The sequence below is a fragment of the Manis pentadactyla genome, chromosome 6, assembly GCF_030020395.1.
Source record: "Manis pentadactyla isolate mManPen7 chromosome 6, mManPen7.hap1, whole genome shotgun sequence".
NCBI classification, from domain to species: domain Eukaryota; kingdom Metazoa; phylum Chordata; class Mammalia; order Pholidota; family Manidae; genus Manis; species Manis pentadactyla.
Genome location: NC_080024.1, coordinates 24,436,817 through 24,459,643, shown reverse-complemented (window position 1 = coordinate 24,459,643; position 22,827 = coordinate 24,436,817). Strand labels below are relative to the sequence as shown.

General features: G+C 34.9%; 1 protein-coding gene across 1 annotated transcript in view; it reads left to right on the top strand.

Annotated features, from left to right (window-relative positions):
* The window catches only part of CPS1 (carbamoyl-phosphate synthase 1), a 117,512-nt gene that overhangs the window by 64,322 nt on the left and 30,363 nt on the right, over positions 1-22,827 (top strand). Inside the window, exons 22-25 of the mRNA XM_036926789.2 lie at positions 12,918-13,059; positions 14,371-14,436; positions 15,274-15,337; positions 17,080-17,261. Of these exons, the coding sequence (XP_036782684.2) occupies positions 12,918-13,059; positions 14,371-14,436; positions 15,274-15,337; positions 17,080-17,261 (454 nt within the window). The remainder of the gene's footprint in view (positions 1-12,917; positions 13,060-14,370; positions 14,437-15,273; positions 15,338-17,079; positions 17,262-22,827) is intronic.

Genomic DNA, 22,827 nt, shown 5'->3' with positions numbered 1-22,827 from the left:
GCCATTTTCCTGGAATGATCCACTTTACTCCTTTTTCACATAGTGCTGCGATTTGTGTTGGCAACATTGTTGACTGTTTATAAGGAATCTGTTTTCATCCATTTTAGATCTTCAAAAGTAGGGGATATGACCATTGTGATATAGCTTATTCCATTTAAGTACAGGAGGCCAAAATTTGGATCCATTTCTCTATTCATTGTTGATATGAACTTAATTTACTATGGGTTACTGTACAAATTATCCAGAAATTGTTTATGTCCAATATTGTAAAGGCTTCATTTTTTAAACTATTTTAATTTTGATTATATTAGTATTCTCTTCCCCTTTCACTGCCACTTACTACTACAGTCAATGCAGTAAAACAAAGAGTAAAATGTGCTTTGGAAGGGTCCAATTTTCACCTGAACATCACTATGTTCAGTGTGATAAACTACATCCATTGGTGAGTGCTGAAAAATCATAGGTATGCCTATTGCTTAGGAAAACAATCTAGGGCAAGCCTGGCAGAGTTCCACTTGGGCATTCAAGTGCTAAATTGAGCTCAGTAAAGTTGGCCATTTCCCTGCAGCCACAAACTTCTGGTAGATGTAATAATGCAGGTGTCACCTTAGCTGGAACACTCCCTTTAAATGTCCTCTCCTACACATGTTAGTTTCTATTGACTTTTTATTTAACTTGCTCATGAGGCATGACAAAACCAGACAAGAACACTTTGTGCTTATATTTGACTGAAGTTTTTTGGGGAAAAGCATCACCTACAAGTTGTTAAAACTTGGATGAAATACAGAGAAGGGTCAGTACTTTACCTTCTAATAATAAATTTTACTTTCTCATAGAAAATGAACAATGAACAACTTTAGCTTTAAAGTGTATTAAATAGATAACTAATTTAAGGAAAGAAATATATATATTTCCTTATATGTAACAGGAAATTGCATGTTATATTTTTATGATACTTTACTGTGACATAGGTTTTTGATGCTATTGATTGCTTCCCCCATTGCAGTCTGTGGACATACACATATAATCTAAGTATATGGGTATTTATTCTTTTGAATGCAGACTGCGAATGGAGATGGTTGGACTCTTTAATGGAATTGATAGATTTGATTTGCAGACGATGGATTATGTCCTTTGACTTTCCTATCCACTCACAAACTATATTCCTGTTTCAGTTTCACCCTAGATAAAAATATATGTATATTTCCTTCTTATCTTATTAGGTAGCCATGAAGCTTAGATGAATATATATTATGTGTGAAGTAATTAATTCTAAAGGAAAATAATTTTATCAGTTACTATATGTTACCATTCTATGGTTTTAGTCTTCATACCCTAACCCACTTACCTAATAAACCTCTTTAAGAATACTAAAAATTGGAGCCTACATAAAATTGTTATTTTTCCTCTGTAAAAGAGAAGTATTACTCTGGGAATTTCCCTGGCTCTGTGAACAAATGCCAAAAATACATCTTATTTTTAATTTGTTTTTATGTTCCATGTGATAGGTATTTTAGGTAATGTCATAGATTTGATAGGCCTCCATTGACTTATTAAACTAGTAATTTATTGAAACAGATATAATATAAAATTTTATATTATGTTCTGAGACACACCTCAATAAATTAATCATTTAGTGTTTTCCTGGTTTTGACATGACAATTGTCATTTTGAAAGTACTTGTGAGAGAGTACTTGATTCTGGCATTGGCAAAATGAGTTTTACTTAAAATGTTTTCAGGGTGATCTTCAGGTCATTCACAAAATGAATATTATATTGTATATTTTCTGTGTATTCTTAAATGTTCAATAGTTCCAAAATCGTAAGTTGATGTAAAATAATATGTACTCATAATTTGTATGTTTTTATCAATTAATAGTTAAGAATTAATAGATTTTCCCTATGTCAGTATCTCTGATCTCAGCTTGATGGGTTATGTATTTATTTGATGCCATTTCTCTTTATCAGAAGCTGTTATTGGACCAAATGGCATTTGTTCATCTTTTTAGTCTTTAATATGTATTGGGTACCTACCATGTGCAAGGCATGATACTAGGTCCAATACCATTTGTTGGTGAATAATTGTTAGTCATTAACATAAACTTCAATGGGTTTGTAATCTATTTTTGAAAATTAAATAGATACACATGACTATACATAAGACAAGATGCTTTTAATGGATCAACAAGAGGCAGAAACAGAAAGCCAAAACAATTTAATGGAGGTTAAAAACAAAAGCTCTAAGATCTTCACATAGGCCATCTCATGTAAATCTCAGTTTAAGAGATCCTAGAGGGTATGCATCTCTACCACATGTTTTATAGATAAACAATGGCTCACAACATTTAAGTGAACTTCTCAAGATTTCAGAGGTAGTGCATGTTGATTTGAGTTCAGGACTTTTAGAATCCAAAGACTGTGTCTTTCCTTCAGTATATTGCAATGTCATGCTAGCCAGGGGAAGAGGGAATTCAAAACAAAATCAGCAAAATAGGAAGACACTTTCAACAATATTGCACAGTTGTGGGAGAGCAGTGAAGGAGAGAATTGAGTGAGCCCACCAAATGATGTTAGGGAGAGAGGAGTAGGAGCCAGACTAGAAGGACCAAATGTGGTAAGTGGATGAATCCTGCTCAGGAAGCGACAAATTATTTCCTCTTATTTTGTTGCATTTCTTCTATGTCTCATAAAAAATAATCTTACTATGAAGAAATTAAATCTATGAACAGAAATTAAAGTGAATATTTTCTTCCTATTTTCTCAACTTTTATAATAGTTGGAGTCACACAGTTTTACTTCATTGTTCTGTAATTATTACATGTATGCTAGTAACATCCTCCAATTAAATTGTAAATTCCATTAGGGCAATTCCAAACACCATCATGTCTTCATACACTGTTACTATAAACTTTTCTTAAGAGCTTTTGCTGATATGTGCAAAACACAGAATAGAGTTTATCATGCTTAAGGTATAGTGTCAGTTCTGAAACAGATATGACTGGTGTCCAATTCTTTATTTATTTATCATATGTTTTCTTGGGGATTGGCATACAGTGCTTTGCATAGAGTAAACAGTAATATTTATATGATGATATGCCCATTAAACAAATGAAATATTCTTGGTAGAAAGTGAAAATCAGAATTTCTCTGTCATGGCAAAGAAAGGAAATTGGAATGTAGGAAATAGCATTACAATTCCTCATTGCTCAAAATGACCAACAAAATTATTAATTGAAGAATATGTAGTCTAAGATATAAACTCACTCTGTGTTGGAAGACATAAGTCAACATCTCTAGGTTTCCATATTTTTAAGTGACTATATACATCTACTAACTAGCTAGGAAGGCTTTGAATAAACTATTTTCTAATAAAAGGGGATTCATTTAATTGTTTTATATTGTCGAATAGAGATTATATAAACCAGAAACATTGTAATAATTATATGGACATTATAAAATCTCTATTCTCTGTTGAAAACAAGCCAAAATTTTTCCAGTTTTAATAAAAAACACTATTGAGATTGCAAATTTTCTGAAGAGATTTTGGGAGAAATACTCATAAATATTCACAATTGCAGAGAAGGCTCTGATGTAATGAACCAGTAAAGAAGGTTAAGGCAAAAATACATATACTTATAATATTTATAGCACAGAGATCTCTATTTCGCTGCACCCATAAAATACATTTCTGTTATAATATAGGTGGAAAATATCACTATGCTATTTTTGTGGATATTGAAACTGAGTCACACTGAGGTGTGTGTCACACCAGTCAGAGGAAAACAAGGAATCTAGCCCAGGGCTTCTGCCTTCCTTCCTAGTCACTAACCCTTTCAAAAGCTTCTTCTTAGAGAGATGACTTTTAAATCGGACAGCTGGAGATCCGTTCCTTCTTAGCTGTCAAGTTTTGAGCTACACGTTTTTGTGCCTGAATTGTTGACCCCACTTAGAGCAGAAATATTGTAAGAGATGTGCCCTTCTCTAGAACTCTTTGTAGGGAAAACAGGGGTGCCTGGCAGGGAGAAAGCCTTTAAAAGAAGTAAACAGAATTTTCAGGGGTCTGGAGAGCTGGGATAAGGGTTTTCTTTTAAAAATTTTCTGTTTATGATAAAAGACTGTACATATACATGCATACATACATATATACATATTTTTTCTTTAAATAAGATTCAAATGCTTTGTCTTCCATGTTCATGTAGGTGTGAGTAAAAAACTCCTAAGGTATACAATGGAAATTCCATTTTGGCAAAATAGTCTGCCAAAGCTATAATCACAGAAGCTAAATAACCACTCAGTGACCCCAGAATTTTGTCACCTGCTGCTTCATACCTGAGATGCCTCTGTGGGGGCATAGAGTCTCCGAGTCAGCCTTTGGAGGTGGCGTGCATGGTGTCCATCCTGAGGACTGTAAGACAGTGGCCATGCCTTTCTGACAGGGGAGTAGATGCCGGGGTGTTCCTTCTCTCCAGATCAGTTGTAATTTGCAGTGACTACCAAGTATGGTGGCCCTCACCACCGTAAGGTGCAGGTGCAGGAATGCTGCAGAGGACAGGAAAGAGTGCAGTGCTAGGGCCAAATCTGGGTAAGTTGCTCCTGCTTCTCCTCCTCCTCCTCCTCTTTCTCCCCTCTTGGGCCAGCTCCTCCCCTTCTTTCCCCTTCTTTGGCATTTGCATTTACGAGGCACTAAATACCCTCTTGGAATTATGCTAAACACTTCACACATTTTTCATTTCATCCGATGATGAGATTTTTTTTCTTAACATACTGACTCTTGATTTGGTTGATGATATTTGCCTATATAAGGTTGAAATAGGCAGTTAGGTACCATTTGCTTGTGTAAATACAGTGGTGATAATGTAATGTCCGGCACACCAGTATCACCATGACCACGCTGACATCATGCGTGCTGTCCCAAGCCCTACCCTACCACCTACTCTTCAGCCAATGGGCCGATTTAATTGACCATCCTGTGCTAGAGCAGCTTTAAGAGTGAGCTACTTAAATTGTTCTTGAGTTTATAGTAGGTATGAAGTAGATGAGAATTTTTGCTATCATGGATATTAATGTGAATTTATATATCTTCTTCTGAAAACTCTCAATGATAAAGATTTTTGATTTCCATGTAAGTAGTAAGCCTCATGTTAACCCAGATCTAATGTGACATGACACCAGGAGTTTAATTCTAGACTTTTCCCATATCCTCCTAGGACTGGCTTCTCATGTTCCCCCTTTCTAGAAAAAGATTACATTTTCTCATTCAAGAACTAGAAAAATTAGGTCAAAAATTATTCTTACATATGTTACATTTAACAAGAAAAAATCTGTGCAGCAGTTATCTGTAGACAGGCTTCAGTTAGGTAATATATTTTAATAAGATTCTAAGTAGTTTCTAGACGTCAAAGAAAGCTGTATAAAATATATACATTGGTTGCTTGGGACAACATATGTGCTCTTGGAAAAACTACTCTGTGGAAACATGCCTCACTTTAAATAAAGTTGGAGAGGTTTTAAAATATAGGACTTCCAAATCAACTTATTTGTGAAAAGACAGATTTTAAAACATCAAAGAATGCTCATTCAAGCTCAGTTTTCTGCCAAGATCTTGTATAGTATTTCCTTTTATCTGTTGAATTTAAATTCTGAACATATAACAAATCTATATTCATGGGAAATCCCAGTATTTTGCTTACTGAATACGTCCTCTTACTTTTTGGGAAAGAGTACATTGAATGGATTTAAAATTAGAAGCAGATTTGTTAATCAGAAATAACAGAAGCAGTATTCCACAGTATGGACTTTGCCCTTTAGTTCAATATGACCAGGTAACAGCTATTTAATTAGCAGAAGTGTGCTTTTCTGAACATAGTAGGACATTGTCCCACACACTGATGGGCAGGACTTTGTACTGCGTTAAGGTGGCTTCCGCTTCTTTTTCTTTGTTACCAAATCAAGGGCAGAGAGAGAGTCATGGCATTTTCACTTAAGAATTCCTGACATACCAAGTGTAATTTATTCAGGATCAAAAATTACAGCTAATCTAATGTTAGGTTATTTCTCCATTATGATCACTGGGTATTTGTAGAAAATAATTGTGAGAGTACAATCTGTAGAGTATAAGTAGCCTTACCAGATTGAAAGTAATATCATAATATTTCTGGATTATTGGGATCACTAAAGATTAGTAAAAAATGAACGTAAGATTCAGAAATTTAAAATTGTCTACTTCAAAATATCTATTGTATCAATTTTCCATAAGGTTTTCTTCTCTTTGATTTTGTTGTTATTGTTAATAGTCTTTAGTCTTTAAGGTAATAATATAGTTTTAAGTGAGCCATCCCTTGAAAGTGAACATTAGTAATATTGGGCCATTAGTGTGATAGTGCTAAGTGGACCCAGATACTAATGGAAAAGTTTCAAGATGGCATGCTTTCACATGAACATTGGGTGTAGGTTTTGTTTGTTCTATATATGAAAGAAAGATTGAGGTTTTCTTCAATTTTTTCAAAGACGTCATTGCTGTACAGAAACAAGGCTTGATGCTTTCAAAAATTAAGAGAAAATAGGAGTATTTATCTAATTGCTTGAGTTTTGTCCTTTGCTTTTCTAAAGTCTACTGCTGTGCCTTTTGCATTTCTCTTAAGGAAAGAGATAACGACCTGTGTCCTTGAAAGAAAAGATTAGATGACAAATAAGTTCTCCACTGATTGCGTTATTGTAATCTTGGCATGGTCTTGAATCCATAAAATGCCAAAAATAATCAGTGAAGCTCTGTAGACCTCAGGGGAGAGGCTGCTGACGGGTCTCGGGGCAGAGAACATATATCTTACTCAGGTCTCTCTTTTTATTAAAGCAGGTGTCCTTACAGAGCATCAGGTCTAGTGTTTCTCTCAGCTTCTGCCTTTTGGGGGATTTTTAAAAAAGAAGATAATAATAAAATTGCAAGCCCATCCCATAATTGTAGGCCAAGTGGAGCGCTCATTTTCACATTAGAGCTCGTGCAATCTGGAGGGAAATTTGTTTAGTATTACTTGTGAGTTGGTGGATCAGATAAAAGCCAGTCAAGTGGAAGAGAGGACTGTGTGAAGTACGCCGGGGTAATTGCGGTGCTGCAGGCGTTCCTCCAGTCAGCTAACAGATTTCCCCAGCCCCTCGAAGCCCAGTGAAAATGTCCTCATTAAGGGGAATTTATTCCATTTCCTTTTATCATTTATTATTGAAGACTAAGTGCGAATGGAGGAAGTTGCAGAGATGACGGGATAGAATTTTAAACAACAACAAAATCTACACTGGAAGTCTAAGAGGGAAAGAAGGGCTTGTATTGTTTATAAAACCAGAAAACACGCGGGCGACCTCCTGCTGTAGAAGCTGAGCCATGCCCTCTGACCACTGAAAGATGATGGCAGAGTGTGTAAAACCTGATTGTCTGATTTTAAGACATTTCTCCCCTTTACAATTCCAAACTGTCATTTTGTGTTGCTACGTAGAGAGAAACTGAAGATTATGCAAAGGCCAGCATCACAGCTAGTTAGTGTTTCTTTTTTTTATTGTTTAGATTCTATTATGCAATGATAAAAGTGTATCCTTTGAAGAGTTTGCCCTTGAACTCTGAAAATCAGTAGGGGAAGGAAAAGTTGTGCATAGTGCATATTATAGAGGACACAGTTCTGAAGAATACATTTATGTGTTCATGTTCAAAGGTGTAAAGATACACATAAACATACTAGTCCACACAAATACATGTCAAATAACAGAAGGACAATTTATTTATTATACATATTATAAAACTGTGTGCTTTAGTACCGTATGCTCTATTCAGCTGATAACATTTCTTGTTTGGTATAATGCTCCCTTGATTTACAATATAATATAAATGGAGCATTACCTTTTGAGGCTTCAAAAAGCAGCTTTGAATTACAAATTCAGTGTTTGTATTTCTTTTAGTAATCATTCCGTTTTGAGTTTGTTCCAAATTAAGGTTTTCATTATCCTTTGGAAAAATAGAAATATAGCTCTATCCCTAAAATGAGCATTTACCTAGCTTGAATTAAAAAAAAAAAATCTCACTCTGATGGAAATGCTAAAAGCAGACAAAATGGAGAGCAGCCCAATATAGGCAGATAAAGATGAGGAACAGGTATCTGAATCTCCACATTGCTAAATGAGCTTTATGTTCACTTAAGATTATTCATCTTGTATTTGACTCTGAAGAGGTTTAACCTTATCTAAATCACTGGCCCAAAGCTAATGAATTGCATCTTCAAACTGTCTCTTCTTGTATTTTATTACAATAGGACTCCAAATAAAATTTTGTATCAGAACAAGTAGGGAATAAAGTCAATTTTTGTCTGTGTGTAATGACGTGGCATCCAGCTTTGTGCTGTGCAGAAGCAGTGGACAGGGAATGAGGGAAATACAGAGAGGCAACTTACTCCCTGACTTGGAGTTAAAGGTCCTCCATAGAATTAGGGCAGCACTGAACATGGGAGGGGATCTAACTTACCCGCACCTTTGTAATTGTCCTAGTGGGTCAGAATCAACATCTTTTTTCTCAGTGAGGAGATTTGCAAAGGGCTCTTCACTATTTAGTAACCATGCCTAAAGAGTAGAAATGAATAAACAGAGAGCTCATGATTGAACTACTATAGAAGATGTGTCACTTTGAACTTCATATGAACATACCCATCCAATATTTACATTCAAGTTTAGATGAGCATGAATGTATCCAATGCCATTCCAACTAATACACCCCAATTTGCAAGCTGTTTAAAAACATTATGTTGTGCTGGTGGGCTAGCTAAAGCAGTTTTTGACTCACCAAGAAAATATTCTGAGAATCATTTTGTGAGTTTAAAATATGCATTCTGCAGGTTTTGTCAGATGCATCTCTTTCCGTATTCTCACCTGGTATGATCTGAGGGGGTGCCTAGAGAGAAATGGTTGTCTTTCCCCATTCTGAAATTCTATCGTTCATGATTCGTTATTTTGTGTTACTGTTGCTCTTCTTGGGCATTCCGTTTAGATAATGAAAACTCTTTGGGGTGGGGATACTATGGGGAGCAGTAATGACTGAGTTAATCCTAGTGACAAATAGCTATTTTTTGCACCAGAACTAAGCACAAAGTTAGTTCACTTTGCTTTTTTATGCAGAAGGCCTATTCTATCACCCAGTCTTCCATTTTCTTTTCTTTTTTAAATTCGTTGGAAGAGTCCAATTTTATTTGGTGGTGGAAAAGGAAGACTTTGTATACTTAATGAAAATGTACGCTCTATTGGACTCTTCGTGGAAAAGAATAAGAGGAATTAAGCATTTTTCAGCAATAGAAATGACTGCATTGCTAAATGTGGACAAAACACATGCAAACTTACTGCATCCCTAATAGAAATGTGAGGAATCTAAATGGTTTTTTTGTTTGTTTAATGTCATCATTTATAATTTTCATTTAAATGCAATGTAGCAAGCAACCTTTGAAGGATTGACTGATATTTCATATAAGAATAAATAAAAATAAATCACTTAAAGCAAAAACAAGACAAAACAACAAATAGAAAAACATGATCAAAACAGCTAATGATAAATACATTACTGTTGGTTGTCTCTGGGCTTGAATAACTTGACTTTATGCTAGTCCATAGTCTTAATTACAGGCACAGGGGTTCTTTTCAAGTCATGTTTCTTAAGTGTGCCTGGACTGCTGTTGTTCAGGGTTAGGATTTAGTCATTTTAGTTAGAGTGGTTGTCAGTATGCTAACATAATATGAATTTTCCTCATATAGTTTTTGCAATAACAAAGCAATATCTTATTGATGATCTCTTTATTCTTTTTCTTTTTCTCTTATACTGCTATCTCACAGTGATGAGGAAGTGTTCTAGAAAAGAAAATCTGTGGGGAAGAATTGGATCAATGTTATAGGTACACTGTTTCTCCACCTTGAGCTTCATGCCTATGTTCCTAATAACATTATTGATAACAGAGAAAATGTGTAATCTTTCCCCACCTAAGCATTAATATAATTTAAGATCTTCTGCAGAACTCATGGTGAAATATATTTCTTTAAAAAGAACATGATGCGAAGTTTTAATTTAGAAAAATAGCTTATTTGTCAAGCACTTCCATTTTGAGGGTGAATGCACATAAACAAATGAGGAACTGGTTTAGGAACATGGTCTTGGCACCAAAGTGGACATTATATTTCTAAAAAAATTACGACAGCAATGAATCCTTCTTCTCCTTTTGTCTCATTTTTATTTTTTTCCACAAAACTGAAGGTAAGCAAAACTGAATAAATCTGGGTGTTTTAAAAGTCATGAGAAGCTCAGTAGTCACCTTTCGGGAAAAGCCTTTCCACTTCCTCAGAGGAAGCTGGGAACACTTGCTCTGAGCCACAACCTCCTCTTGTATACATTTTTCTTCATAGTACCTCTCACAATGCAGACACGTATATGGCTGTTTGTCTCCTAATATACTCTGGCCTCCTTGAATGTAGAGATTCAATGTTTTACCTCTTTATCATTAAAATAGGTAGAACAGAGCCTGATACACAGCCCATGTTCACTAAGTGTTAAAGCACTGATGAAAGAATGACAGTGAATTTTGCTCCAACCTTCATCATCCACAGTTCCCTACCAACCTCCTAGCTACAAATCCCCGGCATGTTTCCTGCATCTGTCCTGCCCATTGCTGCCTCAAATTACTGCCAGTGCAGTTGCCCTTCCCTATAGCACATCTGTTAGCTCCTTCATCTATAGAGTTGAACTTTCTTCATGGCCCTGTTCTCATCCCTCTACTGCTGTAATATTTCTCAGCTACAACCACTCACATTGTTTTCTCTTTTCTCTGACCTCATAGTGTACCACATAGCTTATCTCTCCATAAAATGTTTTGAATCCCTCTCTATTATTCCATTGTCTCAAATGTTGCTCTTTTGCTTCTTGAGCAACTAACAGACATTCCTGCAATGATAAAATTTTCTGTAATCTAGCCTGTCCAATACAGCAGCCACTAGCCATCTGTGACTATCGAGCCCTTGAAATGTGGGTAGTGCAACTGTGGATCTAAATTTTTAATTAAAAAAAAATTTGATCAATTAACATATAAGTGTAAATAGTCACAGGTGGCTAGTGGCTACTGTATCGGACAGCATAGTTCCTGAGCATGTAGCACAGTGCTTGGCACACATAGGAAATGACTAATAATACTTAATAATCAGATTGTGTTCAAGAATTAACAGGAAAATATGCTGCTCTGGGAGAATGCTTATTAAATACTTGGAAAGATAAAAAGTCAAAACTGGATTAGAAAAAAAAGAAATTTATTGGAAGAAATAAGAAATTGATTTGACAGAAGGGAATTTAGGTGCCATAGGAAAAGAAATAGTCTAGAATGAGCTGTAGCTTCAAAAATCCCAAGTAATACTTGTATCAAAAAGCCAGAGAAAATAGCTATTAGATATACTAAATAGAGAAGATTGAAGAATAGAGTGGATAAAGTAGATTTAATTCAACTACATTCTATTAACAGAATTTCAATGAAAATATTTTATTTATTATTAGATTTTCTGACAACATACTGTTACATTTTAATTTCATTATATTGCTATTAAACTATGATAATGGAATTTTATTGTGGTTAGAGATGCTTTTACAGTAGTATTTTAATCTTCTGTACCTTGGCCCTTTACAAATTATTTTTGTATACATTTTAAATTCTAGTTATAAGCTGATTTCAGTAATTTCTTTGTTGTTCATATAAAATGAAAAACTGTAGAGTTACAGTTTCCTTCATTCATTTACTAAATATCAGATGCTTTCTGTGGGCCAGACAGGGTGCCAGACTTTGGGAATGATTTGGTAAATATATTCTTTGCCCTTGTTGAACTTGAGTCTAACAGGAAGAGTCTGGCTGGTGAATAAAAGCTGAGAAACATTAAAAATATCAGGTGATAGTGATATGCTAAATAAACACTATGGTTTCAACTGTGCCCCTAGCTCCAAGCAAAGGAGTCAGTTAAGATTGTGTGGGTGGGGCAGACAGAGTTCTTCATGGATGAGTCATTCAAAGACATTAGAGTCGAGAGAAATAATACAAATGCAGTCTGTGCTATGGAAATGAGGACAGGGGAAGTGAGAAGACAAATCTAACGTAAGTGGAAACAAATCATAAAACAACACAACTGTCTCTTTACTATTGACGGATATGTGATATCAATAAATGGAGGCTGTTTATGGAGAGTATATCTAGTCTGATGCAATGTTGGGATATCCAGGTAAAAATCATTCTCAAAGTTTATATATATATATATATAAAGATCTGGAGCACAAGCCAAAATTGGAGGGGGGTCTACCAATTTGGAAATCATTGCCTAGCTATGCTACTGGAGCCAATGACGTTGGCTGAATTTAGAGATGAAGAGAATGTAGTCAGACTAAAGCAGGTAGCAGAGGATAGAGCTTTGGAAAAAATAGTAAATGGTTATTTTAAGTAATAAAGTAGGAAGCAAGAGGAAGATACCTTTAAAGAATGGAATATCAAACAGGTCATATGCTGACAGGTTAAGGAGGTGAAAATTGAAAAAGAGCTCCTGGATTTAGTAAGAGGAAGGTCCCTGATTATTTTTGGAAGAAGAAATTCATTATGATAGTAAATGCAGAAGCCATTTTTCTGGGAATAAAAAGAGAAGAGGGTGCACAGGGAGAAAGTAGGAAACCACATGTTTAAGAAAGTCATCATGAAAAATATTAGAAGACTTCACAGAGGTTAGAAGATTTAGTGGGTTATTTATGTGTGTATTTTTAAAAGACAGAAGATCTGAACATGTTCAAGATGGAAAATAAGGAGCTTTGGGTGGTTTTGAAATTGAAAGTTCACTGGTTGTTACTGTGTTTGGTCTAAACTTGAATCTTTTTCATCATATCCTAGTGAGTCCATTACAGAAGAAACCCTGAAAAAAGCAAAGGAGATTGGATTCTCTGACAAGCAGATTTCAAAATGCCTTGGGCTGACTGAGGCTCAGACAAGGGAGCTGAGGTTAAAGAAAAACATCCACCCTTGGGTTAAACAGGTAAAGGAGTTTCCCATACTCCCCTGCATTTTTAGGGGGAAACACAGGCACCAACTCATTAAACCATTGTCAGTAAAAAAGGGTGGAATTTGAAAGTGACTCCAACTTGTCCAATTGATGCCATGATATCACCAGTTTTATTCAGCACAGGATTGATTTATGCTTAAAATAGAAATGACAGGGCACTAGGATGTACAGGTAATGTGGGTACATGATTTTCTTTGACTAAATGAAAAAAAAAACAGAATGATTTCTCCTCTACTTTTTAACTCATTTACAAATATATTTGTAATAAGAGAAATCCTTAGTGTAATGGGAGGATTTGAAATACCTAGCATGGTGGCTGACCTCTTGAAAAGAATAGTTATCTCTTTCGGCGCTTTTTACAGGGTAATACTTTATTTTAAGTGCCCCATCATTATGGTTCATTTAGTATTCATTGTGATAGGGCTGGGCATAATGAGCTCATCTGCTATTCATGACAATCCCACAAGAACTTTCATAGGTGTGCCATTGTGATTTTTTTTTTTGGCCTTTAGTAGAAGGGATTCCTTAGCTTAAAGTACCACCAGCTGGTTTTTGTCCTTTAAAATCATTGACTTTTCCCCATGTGCCCAGGGAACACATGCATACTCCTAGGTCTCAGGCTTGATGTTGAATATTTTCTACTCAACAATTATTATCTTTCTTCCTTCTCACCTGCCTTACATTAGCCTGCCCTGTCGGCCCTGAATTCTTGCTCACTAAGCTAAGCTCCTGGCCCTTGAGAGCTGAATTGATTTACTTTTTCCAAATATGTCCAATGAGATCTTGTTCCCTTCCCCTTTTCCGCATGCTTTATGGCATTTATATCATCCCATTCTCAGTGCCATCAGTAATTTAAATCCTATGCATTAATTTGCAAACCAAAGATATAGTTACATAGAGATCATTTTGCTCTGATTTTAATTTTGTATGCAGCTGCTTTAGACAGCTGTCTGGTCCTGCTAACCAGTTGACAATATAACCACGTTCTCATGTCCATAAGAGGCACCACTGTAACAATCTGGTGATGCTCTGGGGTACTGTCAATATTTATTGCTCAAGTGATAATTTAGATTGTATCATTGCCCCCCACCCCATTCCTGCCTTATTTTCAGAGTCAGGAAACAATTGGATGGTACATACATTTTTATTGTCTTCATATTTGCCAGTAATGGGCATTAAAAGAATAGGAATTCAGCACAAAAAAATAATATACAATAATTCTTGAAAATAACAGAGTCAAATCCTTATTTATTTATTTGCTTGTTTGTTTATTTTCTCTTGCAGATTGATACACTGGCTGCAGAATACCCATCAGTAACAAACTACCTCTATGTTACCTACAATGGCCAGGTAGGAAGTGCCAAATTGCTGTATGTAGAAAGCTCTAGATTTAATAAATGATCCACATGGGGAAATATATATTTATTTGTGTCTTCAGTTAACTAGTGACCTTAATAATAAAAATGACATGTGAGTCAGATGTGATATGTTTCTATACTCAGTCTTTTAAGAACTGCCTTTAGATGATGAAATCAAACAAGTGAAAAGATGATAAAGATAATGGTTACACAAACAATTATGCTCTGTTCTGAAACAAGAACTCAGGTGCTCTGATGACTATTATAACTGTTTTTATGTGCTGAGATCAATGTGCTTATTTGAGTTTCTCTTCAGTAAATAAGGATTATTATTTTTTCATCATTAAAATTACCTTTCATTAACTTTGAGGTTCTGAATGTTTTAGATAGGAAGATTGTCTACTGCAGAACTTAGCATATAAAACAAGCCAGCATGTTGGTGTTTAATTAGTCCCTGTTTTTCCTACTATTACTATAGTGTACATAATGGATCTGAAACTTATAGTTTGGAGTTTTAAAAATTGACTTGGAAGGGCATTAGCTTCCTTACTCTGGATAGACCGGCAATACATTTTTGCCTCTCTTTGTGTTGTAACTTCATGCCTCTCTTACCCTTTTCCCAATCAAATAATCAAAATATTGAACTTATTTTTTACAAATAAGTAGAGCTTGTATAACACTTTCTACTTGTGGGTTCTCAGAAAATGCATGTCAACAAGAGGGAGAATGAGAAAGACACACCCAAATTCAGGACAAATAGCTTAATTAGATGGAAGAATAACAAGTAACGATTTCTACATCTTCTCTTTTTCCTCCTTCCCGCCCTCAGGAGCATGATATCAATTTTGATGACCATGGAATGATGGTGCTGGGCTGTGGTCCCTATCACATTGGTAAAGTGGTAACTCATCTTTATGTAGGACTTTGTAGTTTATATAGTACTTTTCATCCCTATCCATTCTTTATTCTGAACTGTCTAAACTAGATGATGTTATAATGAATTTTTTGTGAATTAGGAAATCGAGGTTCAGAGAGATAAGTCCCAAACTTATACAGCTATTAGGTAGTGTAAGCGGACTCAAATGTAGGTCTGCACCACAAACTCCACTTCCTTCCATTTCCTCATGTCTCCCCTGTATCATTTTTGTCCTCATGAACTAAATTGAGTCTCTCACTGGGGTTGGGGAATGAATTACACTTTGGCTTTTTCTCTACTGGCATAATTTTTCACAAATACTTATATTTTTCAAGAACTTTATATGTCAGCCAGAAATTACATTTGTAGGTACAGTCTCTGACCTAACATAGGACTTCTGTTAATGACAAATGCAAAGAGCTTTTCTCATTGACACATAGGCAGAACATTATATAATTTAATCAAAATATTCTCACCAGAAACTGTTACATTTCCCTCCAACTCACTTAAAATCAGACATTTGATAATGAATCAAGACCTATTATGGTTATAAGGTGTATGTTTAAATAGACATATTTCTCAACAAATGTATTGAACACTTAGTCTGTGCAAGGTGTTCTAATATGGAATGATGAAATATGTGATTTAAATATATGTAGTCTTACTCTGTTTCTTTAAGCATAGTTCACTTTGGTTTTTAGGATTAACTGATTGCTTCAGGGTATGCTAGTTTAGCCATCTTTGGCTAAGTCTAGAAGTGGCCCAAAAGTGGTGATGTTTTTACCACCTTAGTTACCTTATGTCTAAATGGCCTGAACACCTGTACCTGCATCAGGACCTAACATTCTCTCTAGACCTTCCTTCCTTTCTCTTCAAATTTTTCCCTAATTTATGCAACAATTCTGCATTACCCCAGGGCCAGTGAAGACTAGCTGAGCTGATAATCAAGTGTATACTTAACTGATAGTGAGAATTATTATGCTACTGTATCTGTTAAACTTTTCATTCTGACAAGGATTTTTAGGAGACAAAGTCCTAATGCAAAGGATTAATACAAACCCCAGAACTTTCAGTTCTATGGCATCCCAGTAGAGCTGATATTTTGAGGCATTTCTTACACTTTTTTTTGGAGTCCATTATACTTCAAATTACTTCCTAGAAGGTCACTCACTCTGCATGGGATGGTTTTGCCAAACTTAAAATAATATGTTTGGAAAGGACAGGACTTTCCAATCAATCAAGCCATGTCAGAACTGCAGGGCACCTCAGGGATCACTGGGTTTTGCCCTCAGACAGCAGAGTAGAAGAACTGAAACAAGAACTCAGGTGCTCTGATGACTATTATAACTGTTTTTATGTGCTGAGATCAATATGCTTATTTGAGTTTCTCTTCACTAAATAAGGATTATTATTTTTTCATCATTAAAATTATCTTTCATTAACTTTGAGGTTCTGAATGTTTTAGATAGGAAGATTGTCTACTGCAGAACTTAGCATATAAAACAAGCCAACATGTCATTGTTTAATTAGTCCCTGTTTTTCCTACTATTACTATAGTGTACATAATGGATCTGAAACTTATAGTTTGGAGTTTTAAAAATTGACTTGAAAGGGCATTAGCTTCCTTACTCTGGATAGACCGGCAATACATTTCTGTCTCTCTTTGTGTTGTAACTTCATGCTTCTCTTACCCTTTTCCCAATTTCATTGTCTCTGCAGGCAGCAGTGTGGAATTTGATTGGTGTGCTGTCTCCAGTATCCGCACATTGCGTCAGCTTGGCAAGAAGACAGTGGTGGTGAATTGCAACCCTGAGACTGTGAGCACAGACTTTGATGAGTGTGACAAACTATACTTTGAAGAGTTGTCTTTGGAGAGAATCCTAGACATCTATCATCAAGAGGTAAAAAAAAGAAAAAGGAAAGAAAAAAACAAGAAAATTTATGCAGGGCACACTTTATGTTTATGTATTCATTTATGTAGATTTAATATTGTAATTACCCTTTGGATAAAGAGCTGCCAGTGTCTTCTATTTTCTAATTTTGTAGTGAAACTCTAAAAGAATCACACCAGCCTTAGGTTCTTGAGGCCCTGGTATAGAATGATTTTTTTTTTCTAAGCCTCATAGCTAGACTGAAGTCTCTTCATGGTAACATGTGCCACACACATATTAACTAGCTCAAGACAGCCCCAATAAGTATTTTGAAGAATGATTTAATTGGTCATCTGGACATGCAATAAGCAGCCTCCTCTAGTTCATGTACTGTTGGCAATTTAATGATGAATGGCTCCCAAAGGAGAGAAGTCAGTTGTTCACAAAGGACCAGTTAATTCTTTGTGCTATCAGATGAAGCCTTTAGTCTTCAATTTAAGATGGACAAGTCCATTCTGAAAGATTCTGGTACCATTACAGCCTTCTCTTACAGTTGCTTCTCTACCTCCACTCCAATGTTATTGAGTATATTTTCACTGTGGATTCATATGGTCATACATTTCTGTAAGTCTGTGAACAAGATTATCTTATAATTAAAAAAATTACTACTGGAAAATATCAGAGTGATATACAGTAGTTATGTTTTCTGATGTTATTACAGTTAACTCCCTACCACTGAGAATCATCACTAGGTATAAAATATGGTCACTTATTTAAAAAAAATACTGAATTGGAGCCACAGTATCTCAATTCTAGTTTTGACTTGAGAAGTCATTGACTTGTGCAAGTTTATGTATTCATTTATGTAGATTTAATATTGTGCAAGTTACTTAAATTCCCTGTGTTTCATCTTTTTTTGTTAATGAATCGTATGAATGCAAAACTGTGCTATGTGCAGGTGCTATGAAGGTAATGAGATTTGTATTTGAAATCACATTGTGACATGTAAAGTATAACGGTAGAAAAATGTGATGATTTTATTATTGTAAAGAAAACAGACATATTCAGGATGGATGTACCATCATAGTTGATTTAGGCTTGGCCTACTAGTCTTTTAATATGATGAAACTGAACCATTACACAATTTTTAGTTCTCTTTCTTGATATGGTTTTGCTGGTGATTCCTTAATATTCCTTTATTCATTCCTTAATATTAGTTGCACAGGTGGGGATCCCAACAAATACATCCTACATGTTATTTCTTAAGTACCTTTTAAATACTAATTTCAGCAGGACAGAGTGCTATAAAACCAGGTCCCTGTCTTCAAGACATTAAAATAAGACTGGGACCCATGACATATACATATGAAAAATTATGTAATTGTTTTAAAAATATTGACAAGCATTACAAACAATAGGAGTGGGCATTTTACACATCATTAATTATTTCTCCATGAAATGGTTTAAGAAAGGATTAAAAACTTCTACAACTGTGTTCGGATGCAGTTACACATGGACATTAATGAGATCCTTGTACTATAACCGAATTCATGATGATAGAAATAAATTGCCCTTTTTGAAGCTAATTGGCATTTATAGTACTGCTATATATCATAAGGTAACTTTAACTGTTATTTTGGGGAACATAAAAACAATATGCCATTGATATATTCTTCAGACTGTCCCACAGGAAATGCTATATAATGTATATACATTTCATATGCACATGTACATGTATGTGTTTATGTTTCCTTTTATGAGTTTGTGTATCTCCCTATAGGAGGCTCTGCTGGCTCCTCTCTCTCTCATAACAGATGTGCCTCAACCTCCAGAAGGCTGCCCTTACCTGACCTTGAATGTCCCTGATGATGCTGAATGCACTGAGTCATTTGGTCATAAATTTGCAGAAAATTAGAAGCATGTCTAAAATTATTCAAAAGCATACATTTGAGTCACTTAGAAAGGCTACATAACTACATGAAATAATAGAAATTACTATGTGTCTCCTGGTCCACGTCTGTTGGTATACTTTAGGATCAAGGCTGTTTCCATGGCATCAAAGGAGTGCCTCTGAAGAAAACATTAAGGGGAATTCAGAAGAGTAACATGCCCTGTGAGTAAAGCAGGTTGCTTTGGAAAGAAGTCTTGATCAGAGGTAGAGCAAGAGGGGATGCTGGGAGTGCCGACATCTCCTTCCCACTTGTTCTTAGTATTTTAGAGGGAAATGTGTGCAGACATTTTTTCTATTTTATAAAGAGCAATCCTTTCCGCTTAAGTCATTTATTCTTTATATGTTCATAAGTTCTTCTTCCTGAGAAGAGATTTACATTTTGACTTTTTTTTTTGGTGTGCGAGTGTGGGAAAGGGTCAAGAAAGTGAGAAGTTGATGTCTGCCATCTACAAGACTTTGATAGATCACAATTTGCCTAGTTCACAATTTTGTTCCTTAGGACATTCCTTGTAAGGGAAAAGATGTTCTCAAATTATCTTGAAGTGTATGAGTTAAAAATTATTACGTTATGTATAAAAGTTGTAGCACTATGCTTCTCTTTTATTAGATCTATTTCTTGGGGATAAAAGATGCAATAATCTTTATAAGCTACAATAATGAATACTAATCACACAGATCCTATCTTATCTTCACATTTCCCCTTTCTTTGGAGACTCATGGTTTGACATGTTATGTAAACAAACAATATTAATTTTCTTCTATACTTAGTTTCCATTTAGGACCCATTTATCAATTATTTGTTATCTTCATTAAAAAATATTGAGTCTAAAATTATCAGTCAATATATCTTGACACCTTATGATATCTCTGTCTCATTTGAGTCCTGCTTAAATAGTTTTTATTGTTTTTGCAATGAATAATTTATTGGATCCTCCCCCATAAAAAGTGAACTCTGATTAATGATTTAATTATCCTATTTTTAACACCTAATACTATATGTGTATATATATAGACAATGTATCCTCTGTAACACAACTTGAGTTAAATGAATGAATGAGTGTTAGACATTAATTGGTGATAGGCAAAACTCACTAGGGAATGCATGACTGTCCACTAGAATTGAAGATCATTCCTAGCATTTGGTTTAGTTGTAGTTAGATATAATCTTAAGGTTCTGCCTACACTTAAAAATGTTTTACTAGAATATAAACCATGGTGGATCTCATTGGCAGACATATAAACTGTGGAGTTTAGTAAATTGGAGATAACACAAGAAATTACAAAAGTCAGGGATGTTTTTTAATAAAGTAAATGCTATCTGTTAGTATGACAAATTTTCTCACATTACATTCTGTCTATGATATAGCATTTAATTTTTCCATAAAACTAAAGACCAACCAAAGTGATTAGTATTTAAGCAAAATTTATATGTTCTCAAATAAGTTTGAAGTATTTAAAAAAATTATTTACTGCTAAAACTAAAGTTGTGGTGTGATTGCAGCTTGACTATTGTCTCAGAAATATTCTTTTTTGGTGTTACCTTAGCTTGGTGATACTGAGTTTAAAAAATAGGAAACCAAACCAGGTAAAAAAAGATACAAGCATATTTAGGTAAGATCAGTGGAAGGTTGGGACCCTATTATTCTAGGTCTAAAGTATTTAGAAATGTGTAAAACAAATCTAAATTTTAGAATATTTTATTTCACTAAGTAATTTGAAGTGATTTAAGCTTCAATGATTATGGTAATGATAATTTACCTGTGTGGATTCTCTTTCCTAAATTCTTAACAAATTCTGTGTTTAAAGTTGGGGCCAGTTGAAGAGAATTCTTCCAAAAAACTGTCCAATATTAACTTCACCCTACAAACATGTTCTTGTCTCCTGAATTTCTTTGGCTGTGTGGGCAAACCTATACTGTACCATCTCACCATTACTTTAAAGCATTCCTGTGCCGTACTTGTCTTCCCAGGGATGATCTTTATTTCTGGAGGTCAATGATAAGAACAGGGTTTTGCAGTAAAAGCTTTTCTATCTACCCCTTTTCAAAAAGGATAGTTTAGAATAACTCGTCTTGTATTCTCTAACATTAACCATCTTGGAAATCAGCCAGAAAAATAGAGTTAGCTTAAGATTCAATGATTTAGCAAAGTTAGGCAAACTGTTTTACAATATGTAGAGTTGAGTTCAAGTACTGGCTCTGTATTTTGCTGAATGACAATACGGACATGTCACTTCACCTTCACTGAACCCCAGTTTCTTTAGTGGTAAGATGTGGAGAGTGATAACTGCCACAAAGCACTATCGTCAGGTCAGAACAGATAGTATAGGGTGAATAGTGATCTCCTTAACAAATAGTGGCAGTTTATGTTATGCTATGTTTTGAAGTTGTTAATTTCTTGAAAAATAAAAATCAATTCCATAGAGCTATTGTGAAAAATATTGGTATATTTATTAATTACAACCTTTTTATTCAGCTTGAGCTTCCGCTCAGCTCAATTGACTCCAGTTTTTGCTCAGAAGTTGATACTTCTCCCTTAATTTTAGAAATTATTTCAAAGTTTTCATATATGAGACTTTGTATACACCTAAATGAGGAATTAGTCTTTAAGCCTCTAAAATATTAACACTGCTAATAAACTAAATTAATAAGCAAATAAAATATTATTATAGTAAGAAGAATAATTCTAAAAGTTTTGAAAAAATATGTATCATACATAAAAATGATAAAAGCTAAGTACACTTATAAATACACAGAAGTGTGGATTATTATTTTCAATACTATTTGCAGTGCATGTTAACACTTGCAGGGTGTTTGCTTAGGCAGTACCATAATTTCTCTCATTTTAAAAAGTAATTAGAAATTAGTATAATCTCTTCTAGAAGTATTTAACAATGATAAGATAATTTGGCACATATCCATTACTTCAGGAATTCTGATATTCATTAGTAGGTCATTGAGGCAAACACAAATTATGCCAAGATCAATGGCTTATCAGACACTGTAATATTTTCTTATATCAATAACAATGTCTTATTTATACACTTATAATGGATAAGACCTGTAATGTTTATTCTCTTATTGAACCTATAGTATCACTCTTGTGAAGTAGACAGGTATTATTATCCTAATTTTATAGACAAGAAGACTGACCCTCAGAGGGAGTTTCAGCAGAGGGGACCAAGGTGGGAGGGACTTGTAACCCCGAATCCAGTTCTCACCATCCTACACTGGCTCACCCTCACCGCTGTAACACTGATCTCAAGAAAATTTGAGATTTTTTTTTTAAACTTGATGTTTTGACTGATAATAGGAGATTAAGGTTAAAGATTCAGGGACTGCTTGTAAGGCAAACAGTAAGGAAATTGGAACAAAAATCAGGTATTGGGTAATGTAGTCAGGTTCCAAAGTAGCAGTGAAAGAGAGAAGAGTCAAAATGGGAGGTAGGATTTGGAGTGGACTTTGGTTTAGGGATAGATAGTTCAGATAAGGGACAGGAGAAAAGAACAGAAGCAATGGCAGGGGACGGTGGAGGGCGCAGGAAGCTGGCTAGTAGGAATGCATAGTTGGGACAGAGCGTAGAGCAGTATTCTTGTGTCTGAGCAGAGTGATGATAGACAAGCTTGGCAAGTTTTCATTGCCTTGGT